Source organism: Sapajus apella, unplaced genomic scaffold, assembly GCF_009761245.1.
Source record: "Sapajus apella isolate SASKATOON/1434 unplaced genomic scaffold, GSC_monkey_1.0 scaffold83, whole genome shotgun sequence".
In the NCBI taxonomy this organism is placed as follows: Eukaryota; Metazoa; Chordata; class Mammalia; order Primates; family Cebidae; genus Sapajus; species Sapajus apella.
Genome location: NW_022437023.1, coordinates 4,107,396 through 4,120,134, shown reverse-complemented (window position 1 = coordinate 4,120,134; position 12,739 = coordinate 4,107,396). Strand labels below are relative to the sequence as shown.

The 12,739-nt window shown below is 50.5% G+C and overlaps 1 protein-coding gene across 3 annotated transcripts in view; it reads right to left on the bottom strand.

Moving 5' to 3' along the window:
- RAB44 (RAB44, member RAS oncogene family) overlaps positions 1–11,896 on the bottom strand; it is a 37,022-nt gene extending 25,126 nt beyond the window's left edge. Inside the window, exons 1-3 of one of the 3 annotated variants that reach the window (XM_032253581.1) lie at positions 11,711–11,896; positions 5,072–5,234; positions 3,962–4,180 (exon numbers count right to left, since the gene is read on the bottom strand). In XM_032253581.1, the coding sequence (XP_032109472.1) occupies positions 3,962–4,168 (207 nt within the window). In that variant the 5' untranslated portion in view covers positions 4,169–4,180; positions 5,072–5,234; positions 11,711–11,896. Of the gene's footprint in view, positions 1–3,961; positions 4,265–5,071; positions 5,235–11,710 lie in introns of all 3 variants that reach the window. The other 2 variants (XM_032253579.1, XM_032253580.1) reach the window with 2 other exon arrangements.
- Between the last annotated feature and the right edge of the window lie 843 nt (positions 11,897–12,739).

Here is a 12,739-nt window from a genome sequence, read left to right as displayed (position 1 = left end):
GTCTCGCTCTGTCACCCAGGCTGGAGTGCAGTGGCATGATCTCGGCTCACTGCAACCTCCGCCTCCCAGGTTGAAGCGATTCTCCTGCCTCAGCCTCCCAAGTAGCTAGGATTACAGACAAATGCCACCACACCTAGCTAATTTTTGTGTTCTTAGTAGAGATGGGATCTCACCGTGTTGGCCAGTCTAGTCAGGAACTCCTGACCTCAGGTGATCTGCCTGTCTCAGCCTTCTAAAAGTGCTGAGATTACAGGCATGAGCCGCTATGCCCTGCCAGATTATACTTTTGTAAACTGAAATTCAACATTTCAAGTGGTATTTGAATCTCATTGACCCCCTTATGATTCAGAAACCAACACTTTTAAGCCTGGGCAACATGGAGCAACCCACAGCCCTGCCTCTATAAAAAATACAAAACATCAGTCGGGCATGGTGGCACGTGTGTGTAGTCCCGGCTACTCAAGAGGCTGAGGCAAGAGAATCACTTGAACCTGGGAGGCAGAGGTTGCAATGAGCCAAGATCACACCACTGCACTCCAGCTTAGGTGAGAGAGCAAGACCCTGTCTCAAAAATAAAAAAAATTAAAAAGCCAGGCCCAGTGGCTGATGCCTGTAATCCTAGCACTTTGGGAGGCTGAGGGGGGCGGATCAGGAGGTCAAGAGTTTGAGACCAGCCTGGCCAACATGGTGAAACCCCGTCTCTACTAAAAGCATAAAAATTAGCTGGGCATGGTGGTGCATGCCTTTAATCCCAGCTACTCAGGAGGCTGAGGCAGGAGAATTGCCTGAACCCAGGAGGCAGATGTTGCAGTGAGCCGAGATGGCACATTGCACTCCAGCCTGGGCAACAAGAGAGAAACTCCATCTCAAAAAACAAAATGAGATAGATGGCCAGACTGGCTCAGCTGTCATCCCAGCACTTTGGGAGGCTGAGGCAGGAGGATCACAAGGTCCAGGAGTACAAGACCAGCCTGACCAACATGGTGAAACCCTGTCTCTATTAAAAATACAAAAATTAGCCGGACGTGGTGGTGTACACCTGTAATCTCAGCTACTCAGGAGGCTGAGGCAGGAGAATCACTTGAACCTGGGAGGCAGAGGTTGCAGTGAGCCGAGATGGCACCACTGCACTCCAGCCTGGGCGACAGAGCAAGACTTCATCTCAAAAAAAAAAAAAAAAAATTACTTTTACAGACTCTCCTTACCTTCCATGGCAGTATAGTTATTTGCACAGGTTCAACAGAATCTGTCCTCCTTTTTGGTCAAGATATAATTGGATAAATCAATTGTGCAATCAAGGCCCTACCTGGACTGTCTTTTGATGGGATGATCCTCATTTAATCAGGTGTGACAAGCCTACTATAAGGAATGCCCATGGAACCAATCCCTATAAAACCCTGCCAGGAAGCTGGCCTGGAACTACATGGCTTGCTTCCTGGCAGAAGAGGGACCTTAGAAAAATCAGGGACCTCAAGAAGAGAGGCAGTCATTTATACTTACAGGTGATGCAAGTGACGTCTAGTGAAGACAGTATTTTGGGCTTGGTTTTCTAGCCTTAGGATAGAAGTTGGGTGACCAACTCATCATAGTTTGCCCAGGACTTGCCAATTTTAGCATTCAAAGTCCCACATCCCAGGAACCCCGTTAGTCCTTGGAAAACAGGAACAACTGATCACTCAATAGAACAAACTACAGATTTTCAAAAGTCCAACCAGGCTGGGCGTGGCAGCTCACAGCCGTCATTTCAGCACTTTGGGAAGCAGAGGTGGGAGGATTGCTTGAGGCCAAGAGTTAAACATCAAGACCTTATCTCTATAAAAATTTTAAGAATCAGGCAGGGCACGGTGGTTCACGCCTGTAATCCCAGTACTTTGGGAGGCCAAGGTGGGTGAATCACGAGGTCAGGAGATCAAGACCAATCTGGCCAACACAGTGAAACCCCATCTCTACTAAAAATACAAAAAATTAGCCAGGCATGGTGGCACACGCCTATAGTCCCAGCTACTCAGGAGGCTGAGGCAGAAGAATCACTTGAACCTGGAAGGCGGACATTGCAGCGAGCCGAGATCGTGCCACTGCACCCCAGCCTGAGTGACAGAGCAAGACTCCATCTCAAAAAAAAATTAAGAAGTAGCCAGGCGTAGTGGCATGTGCCTTTAGTCCTAGCTACTTAGGAGCCTGAGGTGAGAGGATCGCTCCAGCCCAGGAGTTTGAGGCTGCAGTAAGCTATGATTGCACCACTGCACTCCATCTTGGATAACAGAGTGAAATCCTATCTCTCAAAAAAAAAAAAAATACAACCTAAGATTCTGTATGAAAGCTTCTAGACAGAAGCTAAAATGTCTCAATACTGTCTCTATTTGTAGGGGAATTCAAAGAGACTCGTGTGTTTAATTATATCCTTGTTGCATCTATGGAAATAAGCCAATGTAATGACAGCAGCCTCTTATACTCCAAGAAAATTTTGGAGATTATCTGTGATCACAGAAAAAATATCTGGCTGGTGCAGTGGCTCATGCCTGTAATCCCAGCACTTTGGGAGGCCAAGACAGGTGGATCACCCAAGCTCAGGAGTTTGAGATCAGCCTGGCCAACATGGCTCAACTCCGTCCCTACTAAAAATACAAAAACTATCCAGGCATGCTCACAGGCACAGATAATTCCAGCTACTCGGAAGGCTGAGGCAGGAGAATCACTTGAACCTGGGAGGCAAAGGTTGCAGTGAGCTGAGATCACACCACTTGCACTCCAGCCTGAGTGACACAGCAAGACTCCGCCGAAGAGAGAAAGAAGAAAGAAAGAAAAAGAGAAAGGAAGGAAGGAAGGAAGGAAGGAAGGAAGGAAGGAAGGAAGGGAAAGAAAGAGAGAAAAAGGAAGGAAGGAAGGGAGGGAGGGAAGGAGGGAGGGAGGGGGAGGGAGGAAGGAAGGAAGAAAGAAAGGAAGTCTGAAACTTGGAAAATGAGGCAGAAGGATGCTAGCACAATCCATCGTTTACCTTTCATGAAAAGTCCCAAACTTACTGAAGTTACTTGTTAACTTGGAGATTTTTGTCCAGAAGAAATGAAAATCATTTTTTCTAGTAGAACAGATAGCTTGAAAGATTTATGGCCTATTAGACATTAGCCATTTTAAAAATTGAACTCAGTAATCTTATCTTAATACTTTTCTGTCAAATTGTTTGCTTCTCGAAGGCTCTTTGGACCGGTCATAACATTTACTGGTGCCCTCTTCCTTCTTTTTTTTTTTTTTTTGCTGGAAGGTTCAAGATCAATTTCATTTTATTTTTTTTTTTTGAGATGGAGTCTCACTCTGTTTCCCCAGACTGGAGTGCAGTGGCGTGATCTCAGTTCACTACAACCTCTGCTTCCCCAGGCTCAAGCAATTTTTGTGCTTTAGGCTCCCAAGTAGCTGGGATTACAGGCACCTACCACCATGCCCGGCTAATTTTTGTATTTTTCGTAGAGACGGGGTTTCACCATGTTGGCCAGGCTGGTCTGGAACTCCTGACCTCAAGTGATCCGCCCATCTTGGCCTCCCAAAGTGCTGGGATTACAGACATGAGCCACTGCGCCCAGCCAGCCTAAGGCTCTTTATGGGAACACACAACCATGGCTGATCTCATGTTTCATTGAAGCTTACAGTCATTGACATGGTTTGATTTCCAGGGCTCTGACTGCTTCCCAAAATAAATGTCCCTGCTTAATGAGACTAAAATTTTACCATTTGCAAATTACTTCTTTGGCTTAAAGTCACTGGTTAAAAGATAAATGTTTCTGGAAGAGGGCAACACATAAAGCCTTACCTGTCATTTACACATTCATATCAACAAATCCCTAGTGTTTTCTGAGAGCTCTAAATGAGAGAAAGGGACCGGGGTAGGCATGCCCTGCCTTCCTGGGATGGAGGGTCTCAGGAGGTGCGGAACAGGGATTCAGCGTTCAAATGGGGGCCTTGGGCTCACCGCCAGGTCCTCGCGGGTGACAAAGCCCCTCTCCTTGGCACCGCAGTCCTGGAAGAAGGCCTGCAGTTCTGCCACTGCCTGAGATGACCAGGACTCTGGCTCTGGGGCCACCGCAGCATCTTCGCCATTGGCTGGCTCTCTTGTCTGCCGCCGCCGGCTGGAGCCCAGCTTCCGAACTTTTCGAGACCCTCTTTGTCCAGGCTCCATGGTGCATTGGCCCTGGGGACAGAGGAGTGAGGGGCACTGGGCTGCTGGACAGTCACACACTGTCATGACTGAAAATCCTCCCCTGGCTCCCATCACCTATGGAAGAAAATCCACCATGGCTGCCAAAGCCCGGCCTGATGGTGCCCCACCGGGTCCTTTGACCTCATGGCCCAGCCACCTCCTGGCCTCTCATCCATTCTGCTCAACGCCATTGCCCTTTCTAAGTCCCCCTGCCTGGAATGCCCTTCTCCAAGCTACCCACATGCCCTCATTGCCTCAGGCTACTACTCAACTATCAAAGTCTCCTCTGACCATTAGCGAATATGTCCTATTCACCCCATGCAGAATTGGTCTTGTGTTTTGACCTGGAGGGTGGTTTGCAGGGTTTTCCAGGATCTGAAGGGCCAGAAGCAGCTTCCTGAGCCATCTCTGTCTCTGGCGACTCTTCCGGCTCATTGACTCATCTCAGCTGCATCAGGGATCCCTCCACTGACTCCACCTCCCAGCTCCGTCTCACCTCCCCTCCCCCCCCCGTCTCCCCTCCCCCCCCCCCTCCGTCTCCCCTCCCCTCCCCCCTCCGTCTCACCTCCCCTCCCCCCTCCGTCTCACCTCCCCTCCCCCCTCCGTCTCACCTCTCCTCCAGCCTTTTCTCAGCAGCAGCATGTCTCTAGTCCTTCAACACACGCAGCATGGAATCAGTAGCTCCCCTATGCGCTTTTAGGGACCCACATGACATGGCCTCAGCTTCATCGACTCTGCCCCTGTGCCCTTGAGGTCCATGGCAATGCTGCTGAACCAGCCACAGCTCCTGGAATTCCTGACTCCCTCCCACCCTGCTCCCTTGCCCCCAAACTCCACAACTCTCTCACCCCCTTACCTAGTTAATACCTTTTGCTTCCTTACCTTAGAGGCTGCCTCCTCCAAGAAGCCTTCCCTGAGGTCACCCCTCCAATTCTAGCTGGGTTCAGTGCCCCCTTGTCTCAACCCTGCTGCAGTTTAAATGTGTCCCTCAAAGTTCGTGTGTTGGAAACTTGATCCCCAATGAGGCAGTGTTGAGCTGTGGAGCCTGTTGGGAAGTGTTTGGGTCATGGGGGCACCATCCTCGTGAATGGATGAATGCCATTATTGTAAAAGTACGTTCCAGCCGGGCGCGGTGGCTCACGCCTGTAATCCTAGCACTTTGGGAGGCCGAGATGGGTGGATCACCTGAGGTCAGGAGTTCAAGAGCAGCCTGGCCAACATGGCAAAACCCTGTCTCTACCAAAAATACAAAAAATTAGCCAGGCGTAGTGGCAGGTACCTGTAATCCCAGCTACTTGGGAGGTTGAGGCAGGAGAATTGCTTGAACCCGGGAGGTAGAGGTTGCAGTGAGCCGAGATCGTGCCATTGAACACCAACCTGGGTGACAGAGTGAGATTCTGCCTCAAAAAAATAATAATAAAATGAATTCCTTGTAAAAGGATGGACTCAGACCCTCATGTTATCTGTGTCCTTCTGCCTTCCACCATGGGAAGACACCACAAGACGGCCCACACCAGATGCTGCCTCCTCAGTCTTGAACTTTCTAGCCTCCAGAACTGCGAGGAAATAAATTTCCGTTCTATGTAAACTTCCCCTTCTATGGTATCTGCTACAGCAGCACAAAACAGACTAAGGCAGGCCCCGAGCTGCCCGGGCTGAGGGCATCACTGTGTATCTAGGTCCGTGCTACTCCCCGTCCCTTAGCACATATTAGGTGCTTAAGAAAGGGGTTTCAAATTCATTATTCATTCATCTGTCACTGAATGTTTTAGTTCAGTCAGTCAATTGATAAGGACGTTGATGGGTGGGGATTCATCCAGTTGAGGCCCCTGGGGTGAGAAAAAGAGAGGCTGTGGTCTGGAAGGGATAAGGTCTGAGCCTGCCTTGGGGGAACAAGTCTGGGGCCCATAAAGTTGTGGGATGAGAAGGACTTGATGTCCAGACAGGCAGGCCAGATTCCTGCGGTGACGGGATGTGGGCAGATTCTACAGGAGGCACGTAGGATTTGGAGGCAGTAAACAGTGTATGTGAAGGAATCGAGGCAGAAGAGCCAGGCTAATGTCCAGGAGGTGGAGGAGACATCCCCTGGGAGTTCTCTGTTGGGGCCAAAGCCACAGACAGGCTGAGTGGAGTGCTTAGAGGCCTCTGCTTTAGGCATCATGGGCTTATTCCAGGGGGTCATCCCACGGCCTCTTCTTGGGCAAGGAGAACTACACAGGCTGCACAGAACTTGGATGAAGCAATTTCTCATCCTGAGGAGGCCCCAAACTTCAAACAGAAGCACATTCTCATTCTCTCTCTCTCTCTCTCCCCCCTTCCCCCACCACCTCAAAGTCTGTTTCAGATGCACTTTTAAGATCATAAATGTAAAACCGCAGTGGCGTGCCGGAGCCCAGTATGAGGGGCTTTGAGAGCTGATGGTGCACACCTCTTCCTACCTCGACGCCTGGGAATCAGCCTGGGGGTATTGGCACCGTGGGAACCAGCAAATGTTACGAATCAGGTCTCCTGCCCCCACCAGAGAACAGTTACCAGCACACCTCTTCTGAAGACTTTCATCTGCCTTAACCCTTCCCACCCTCTATCATGCACTTAAGCAACAAGCATTTATTGAGCGTCAACTGAATGCTGGTACAGTGCAAAGTAGACCTGCCACAATCCATGTTTCCTTTAAGCGAATTAGGAAAAGGTACTTCCTGCTGGCAGATGCAGCCCAGTGCCGGGGCTCATGGTTTGACACGTGGAATATGGCGAGAATTCCAGTCTCCATGCACCCCCTTGTCTGGGCACCCTTGTGCAGGACACACCCTGCATACCCCAGCAGAGTCCCCGGTCCTGCAGGTAGAGGTGTGACTAACTCTTGGTCTCCCCTAGGGGCCCTCACAGCCTCGTGCAGGAGACACAAACATAATTACAGTGCATTCCACAGAAGGGGCAGCACGCCTGTGTGTCAGGTGCTGGGAAAGCACTGGAAAAGGAGCAACTCACTGATCAGGGCGTCAGAGAGGGCTTCCTGGGGGAGGTGACGTAGCTCAGCAGTGAGCTCCAGGGCAGGAGAGATTACACTTAACCCTGATGTCCTCATAGTGCCCAGGCTTGCTCTGGATATGTAGTGGTCTCTCTTCCTCTTCTGACTCACTGACCCCTAGAATGTGGAATGTTCTACCAGACAACTGAATAGACTCAAAAAATATCAGGGCCAGATGCAGTGGCTCATTCCTGTAATCCCAACACTTTGGGAGGCCAAGGTGGGTGGATCACTTGAGCCCAGGAGTTCAAGACCAGCCTGAAACTCCATCTCTATCAAAAACACAAAAAATTAGCTGGGCATGGTGGTGTGTGCCTGTAGTCCCAGCTACTAAGGAGGTTGAGGTGGGAGAATCACTTGAGCCCAAGAGGCAGAGGTGTCAGTGAGCCAAGATCACACTGCACTCTAGCCTAGGCGACAGAGCGAGACACTGTCTCAAAAGAAAAGGCTTTCTAATAAAAAGCAGGGAGGCCTAAAAGCCAAGAATAAGGAATAAGATTCCCGGGTTAGAATAGGGACGTCCCCATGCTAATCTAACTGGTCCTCACCCTATATCTCCCACCCCTAATTCACCCCATGGAAACAATGACCAGATAGGCACCCCTCCTTGGGCCTAGAGGCCTTCCACACCTAGAAAGCCACGATCTGTCTCCATTCCCCATACCCTGAGGAGGGGAGCCCCCTCCCTCCATGGTCCTATGACCCTTCTTCAGTGGCTAATGGGGTTGGGCCTGGCAGTTCCACCCTTGTAGGTTACACTCAAAGAAGACTCCCTGTAGAATAGAAGGGGATTAATAAACAAAACAACAACAGCAAAATAAGCTGGGCATGGGGGCCTGTAATTTCAGTACTTTGGGAGGCTGAGGCGAGAGGATCCCTTGAGCCCGGGAGTTCAAGACCAGCCTGGGCAACATAGTGAGACCCTGCCTCTACAAAAGAAAACTAGCTGGGCGCGGTGGTGTGCCTGCAGTCCTACCTACTTGGGAGGCTGAGATGGGAGGATCACTTGAGTACAGGAGGTTAATGCTACAGTGAGCTATGATTCACCACTGCACTCCAGCCTGAGTGACGGAGTGACACTCTGTCTCAAAAAAATTAAAAAGTGACCAGGCACAGTGGCTCATGCCTATAATCCCGGCACTTTGGGAGGCCGAGGTGGGTGGATCACCTGAGGTCAGGTGTTCGAGACCAGCCTTGCCAACCTGGTGAAACCCCGTCTCTACTAAAAATACAAAAATTAGCTGGGTGTAGTGGTGGGCGCCTGTAATCCCAGCTACTGTGGAGGCTGAGGCAGAAGAATTGCTTGAACCCAGGAGGCACAGGTTGCAGTGAGCCGAGATCACACCACTGCACTCCAGCCTGGGCAACAGAGCCAGACTCTGACTCAAAAAATAAATAAATAAATAAATAAATAAAAATTTAAAAAAGACTCAGTGAGCCTCAGTACTAGAAGAGGGTCAGTCCCACGCCCGTGACCTGGAGATACAGAAAAGGAGGCTCACGGGAGAAAGTGACTTCCAGTCCCCATGCTCTGAAGTCAGACAGACCTCTGCTTCTCCCAGCTCTGCCACCCGTGGACTGTGCAATCTTAAGGAAGTCAGTCGGCCTCCCTGTGCTTGTTCCCTCACTGGAAACAGAACTGATATCTCTCACACAGCGTTGCTGTGACGATTAGTCAAGATAATTAAAGTTGAAATATCACTTCCCGCTCCCCAGCACGGCCCAGCTCCCTTTCCAGCTTGAATTTCTCTCAGCACCTGTCACCTTCCCAGAATACTCATTTTGTTGTAAATTTCCCTTCTCCTCATGCTGAAATATAGCCCTCATGTGAGCAGGGAGTTTACTATTTTGTTCTCTGTTCTATCCCAAGTGCCTAGAATAGCGCTTGGCATATAGTTGGTGCTTTGCAAATATTTGCTGAATGTATAATCCATGTAAAGCATTTAAGAGTGTGCTTGGCATCAGTGACTACTGGGTAAAGGTGGTAATGACAACATTCATAATGGTGAATTCTCCACGCCTGTAATCCCAGCACTTTCGGAGGCCAAGGGTGGATCACAAGGTCAGAAAGTCGAGACCATCCTGGCCAACATGGTGAAACCCCGTCTCAACCAAAAATACAAAAATTAGCTGGGTGTGGTGGCGCATGCCTGTAATCCCAGCTACTTGGGAGGCTGAGGCATGAGAATAGCTTGAACCCAGGAGGTGGAGGTTGCAGTGAGCTGAGATGGTGCCTCTGCACTCCAGCCTGGCGACAGAGTAAGAATCCATCTCAAAAAAAAAAAAAAAGGTGAACTTTACTTGAGACACATAAAAGCCAGATTCCATACAGATACAATTTATCCCATTTGACAGATGAGTATACTGAGGGAGGTTCCAAGAGGCAGAGTGGCCTGCCCACGCCGTGATGTCAGTGGTAGAACTACACCAGATTCTGCTCTCCTGGATGGTCATGGGATGGACTTCCCCCAGGCCACGTCCTGGAGAGGTGACTCCACTCTGGGCAGAAGGCCCCTCTGGGGATGACAAATGCCCAGTGAAGTAGCCCTCGGTGGGACAAGGGGCTTTGGGGCAGGGCGGGCGTGGACAGGCTTGGCTCCTGTGGTGACGCCCAGTCACGGTACTGGGAAGCTAGAGCAGTGCCTCGTGTACTTCCGGTGAAAGAGACAAGACGGCTGAGGGAGCAAGATAAGACTCCCCGTGCAGAAGCCTCCAAAGCAAAGTCCACTGTGATGTGTCACATCGCTGCCTGTCGGGCTCCCACAAGGGTAAGAAGTTAGAATCCTGGAAGAAATTCCCTGCAGCCACATCCTAGGACATGTGGGGTTCTTGACATTCCTTTCGGGGAGTTCCTAGCCAAGCTGCACCTCCACAGCCCATTTCCAGCAGTCCCCTGGCATTTTATAAGAAAATAGCTCGCCTGCCCCACCTCAGCATCTGCCCTCTCTGCCAGTCAATCCTTCTCTCCCAGGAGGGGCACTCAGCCACCCGCTCCTTGCCTGTCAGGTGGCCTGAGGCGGAAAGCAGCAGGTGCCCTCCAGCCATTGCCACCTCAAAATCAGTCACTTATCACCATCAGGTGAAATGGTGCACTCACCCCGCACACCTTCATATTCAGATCCCTGACAGCACCCCCATGGCCTGACAGCATACCCTAAAACAGCCTGTGCCCCTTCTAGGCCAGGCCTGGCCCCTCAGAGACAGCAAGGACATCCTTCAGTCCATCCAGAAATGTACACATGCGAACGTCCACGCACACACGCCTTCCTTGGCCATCACCCTCACCCTCCACTCCCTCACAGACAGCCTCTCAGTCAGGCCCAGCACCTCTCACAGCCATTTCATCATTCCATGCCGCATGTACGAATGCCACTGCTCAGCACACATCCCTCCAAGTCAGCCAGCAGGGCCACCCCTGCCAGTGCCCTCTCCTCCGCCACATCCCTCTTAGTGCTTCCTCATGCCTCATGTCATTAAGAGTGGGGGACCCAGCTGGGCACAGTGGCTCACGCCTATAATCCCAGCACTTTGGAAGGCCGAGGCGGGTGATCACGAGATCGAGACCAGCCTGGCCAACATGGTGAAACCCCATCTCTACTAAAATACAAAAAATTAGCTGGGTGTGGTAACATATGCCTGTAGTCCCAGCTACTAGGGAGGCTGAGGCAGGAGAGTCGCTTGAACCCAAGAGGTGGAGGTTGCAGTGACCTGAGATCCTGCCACTACACTCCAGCCTAGGCAACAGAGCGAGACCCTGTCTCAAAAAAACAAAAAACAGCGGGGGACCCCTTCATGGCTAGGACACACACACAGCCCCTCAGCACGATCACCTCTCTCCACATCTCTCACCTAAGAAATCGCGTAAAGTTTGAAGGCAGACATGAGAGCAAATGAATCCTGCCCCCAGGCATCTCAGGACTCCCCTCCAAATGTGGTATTCTGTTAAGCAGCAGGCACCACAGGCCGCCCACCAGGAAGTGGAAGCCAGAGAAGAAGGGTGGAGGGGACAGTGGCAGATTACAACCTGGCATGGGCCTTGCCTGGGGCCTCTGGGTCTCCATCACTCTCACCAAAGGGCGCTTGGAACTGGGTCTGCTCTGCACTCGGCTGGCTTCAATAGCTATAAATAATAGTGATAGTTGCTAAACCCCAATTGTCCAAACTGGAGGGCCTGAGAGACCACCTAGTGTCTTGTTCCAATCTACTTATCCTCATTTCTCCCTTCCTAACTAATAGAGAAACTGAGGCTCTGAGAAGCCACGTGAATTCTCCTAGGTCACACGGCCATTTACCGGTAGTGATCTACACCAGCCTCCTGGCCAAATGCCTTCCTGTCCCCTCCCTTAGCCAGGCAGAGAGTTCCAAATGCTGGAGGAAAGAGGGCTCCGCCCTTTGCACCCTTGACATATGAGCTAAATGGGGACCCCAGCTCCCTCCCCCATCCTCATCCTTGCAAAGAAAAAGAAGCATTGTAACCTTTGGATGGCTCCTACCTCTCAAAGGCTCCCAGTGGAACACGCAGCCCTGGGCCCCGGGACCTGGTGGTGGGGTGAGCACTGCCCTGCGGAGCCCACAAGCTCTGGGACTGTTAACAGTCTTGTCTTGCTTAATTGCCTTTTCCGTTCCCCAGCGAGCCAATCTCCTATGCTCATCTACAGGACTTCCTGTGGAAGCGACCACTGGAGGCCCTTTCACAATTTTGCCTGGCACCCCAAGGCACCCTTACCCTGGTTGGTGTCTTGGAAGTGGAGAATGCTGGAGCTGGCAGGGAGGCCCTCCTAAGCAGAGGCTCCAAAGAGTGAAATGGACTGCTCGAGTTCACCCAGCCCTTAGTGGCACGGCCAGGACTAGGCCTGAGTCTCTGGTTGCCAGGGCAATGCCTTATCTCAGCAGATTGATGGGCGCAGCTGTGGCTAAAGCTAAGTGTATGGGATGTCCTGGGAGAACCGCCCACCCTGCCTCATTTCAGGCCCTCACTCTCAAACAGTGTCTTTGAGCCCCAGGGGAGGCTTACATCTAAATCACCTTTTAGGGAAAAATCTAGTCTGATACCAAAATACACTGTAGAGCTACAGCCATCAGAACAGTATGGAATTGGGGCATGAATATAGATCAATGAATCAGTGGAACAGAATAATGAATAGACAGGAATAGACTCAAATATGTGTGGGAATTTAGTGTATCATAGAGGCACCACTCAAATCACAGATGGTTTATTCAATAAACTGTGTTGGGAGAATGGGCTAGGTATCTGCAAAAAATGGTTAGAGCTCTAACTCTAAAAGCATTCCAGATGGCTAAAAGGCATAAGCATTTTATAAATCAAAATCACACAATTACATGTTGTTTGGGATTTACTTCAAAATTATTGAAGAGTGGGGAGAATAGATAGGACACAGATGAAAAAGACTGTCTCTGGCCGTGTTCTGATCACTGCTGGAGTTGATGAGGATACTGCAGGCTATTACTGATGATATTACATTCCTCTACTTTTGTGTATGTTTGAACAAATGCCATAAGAA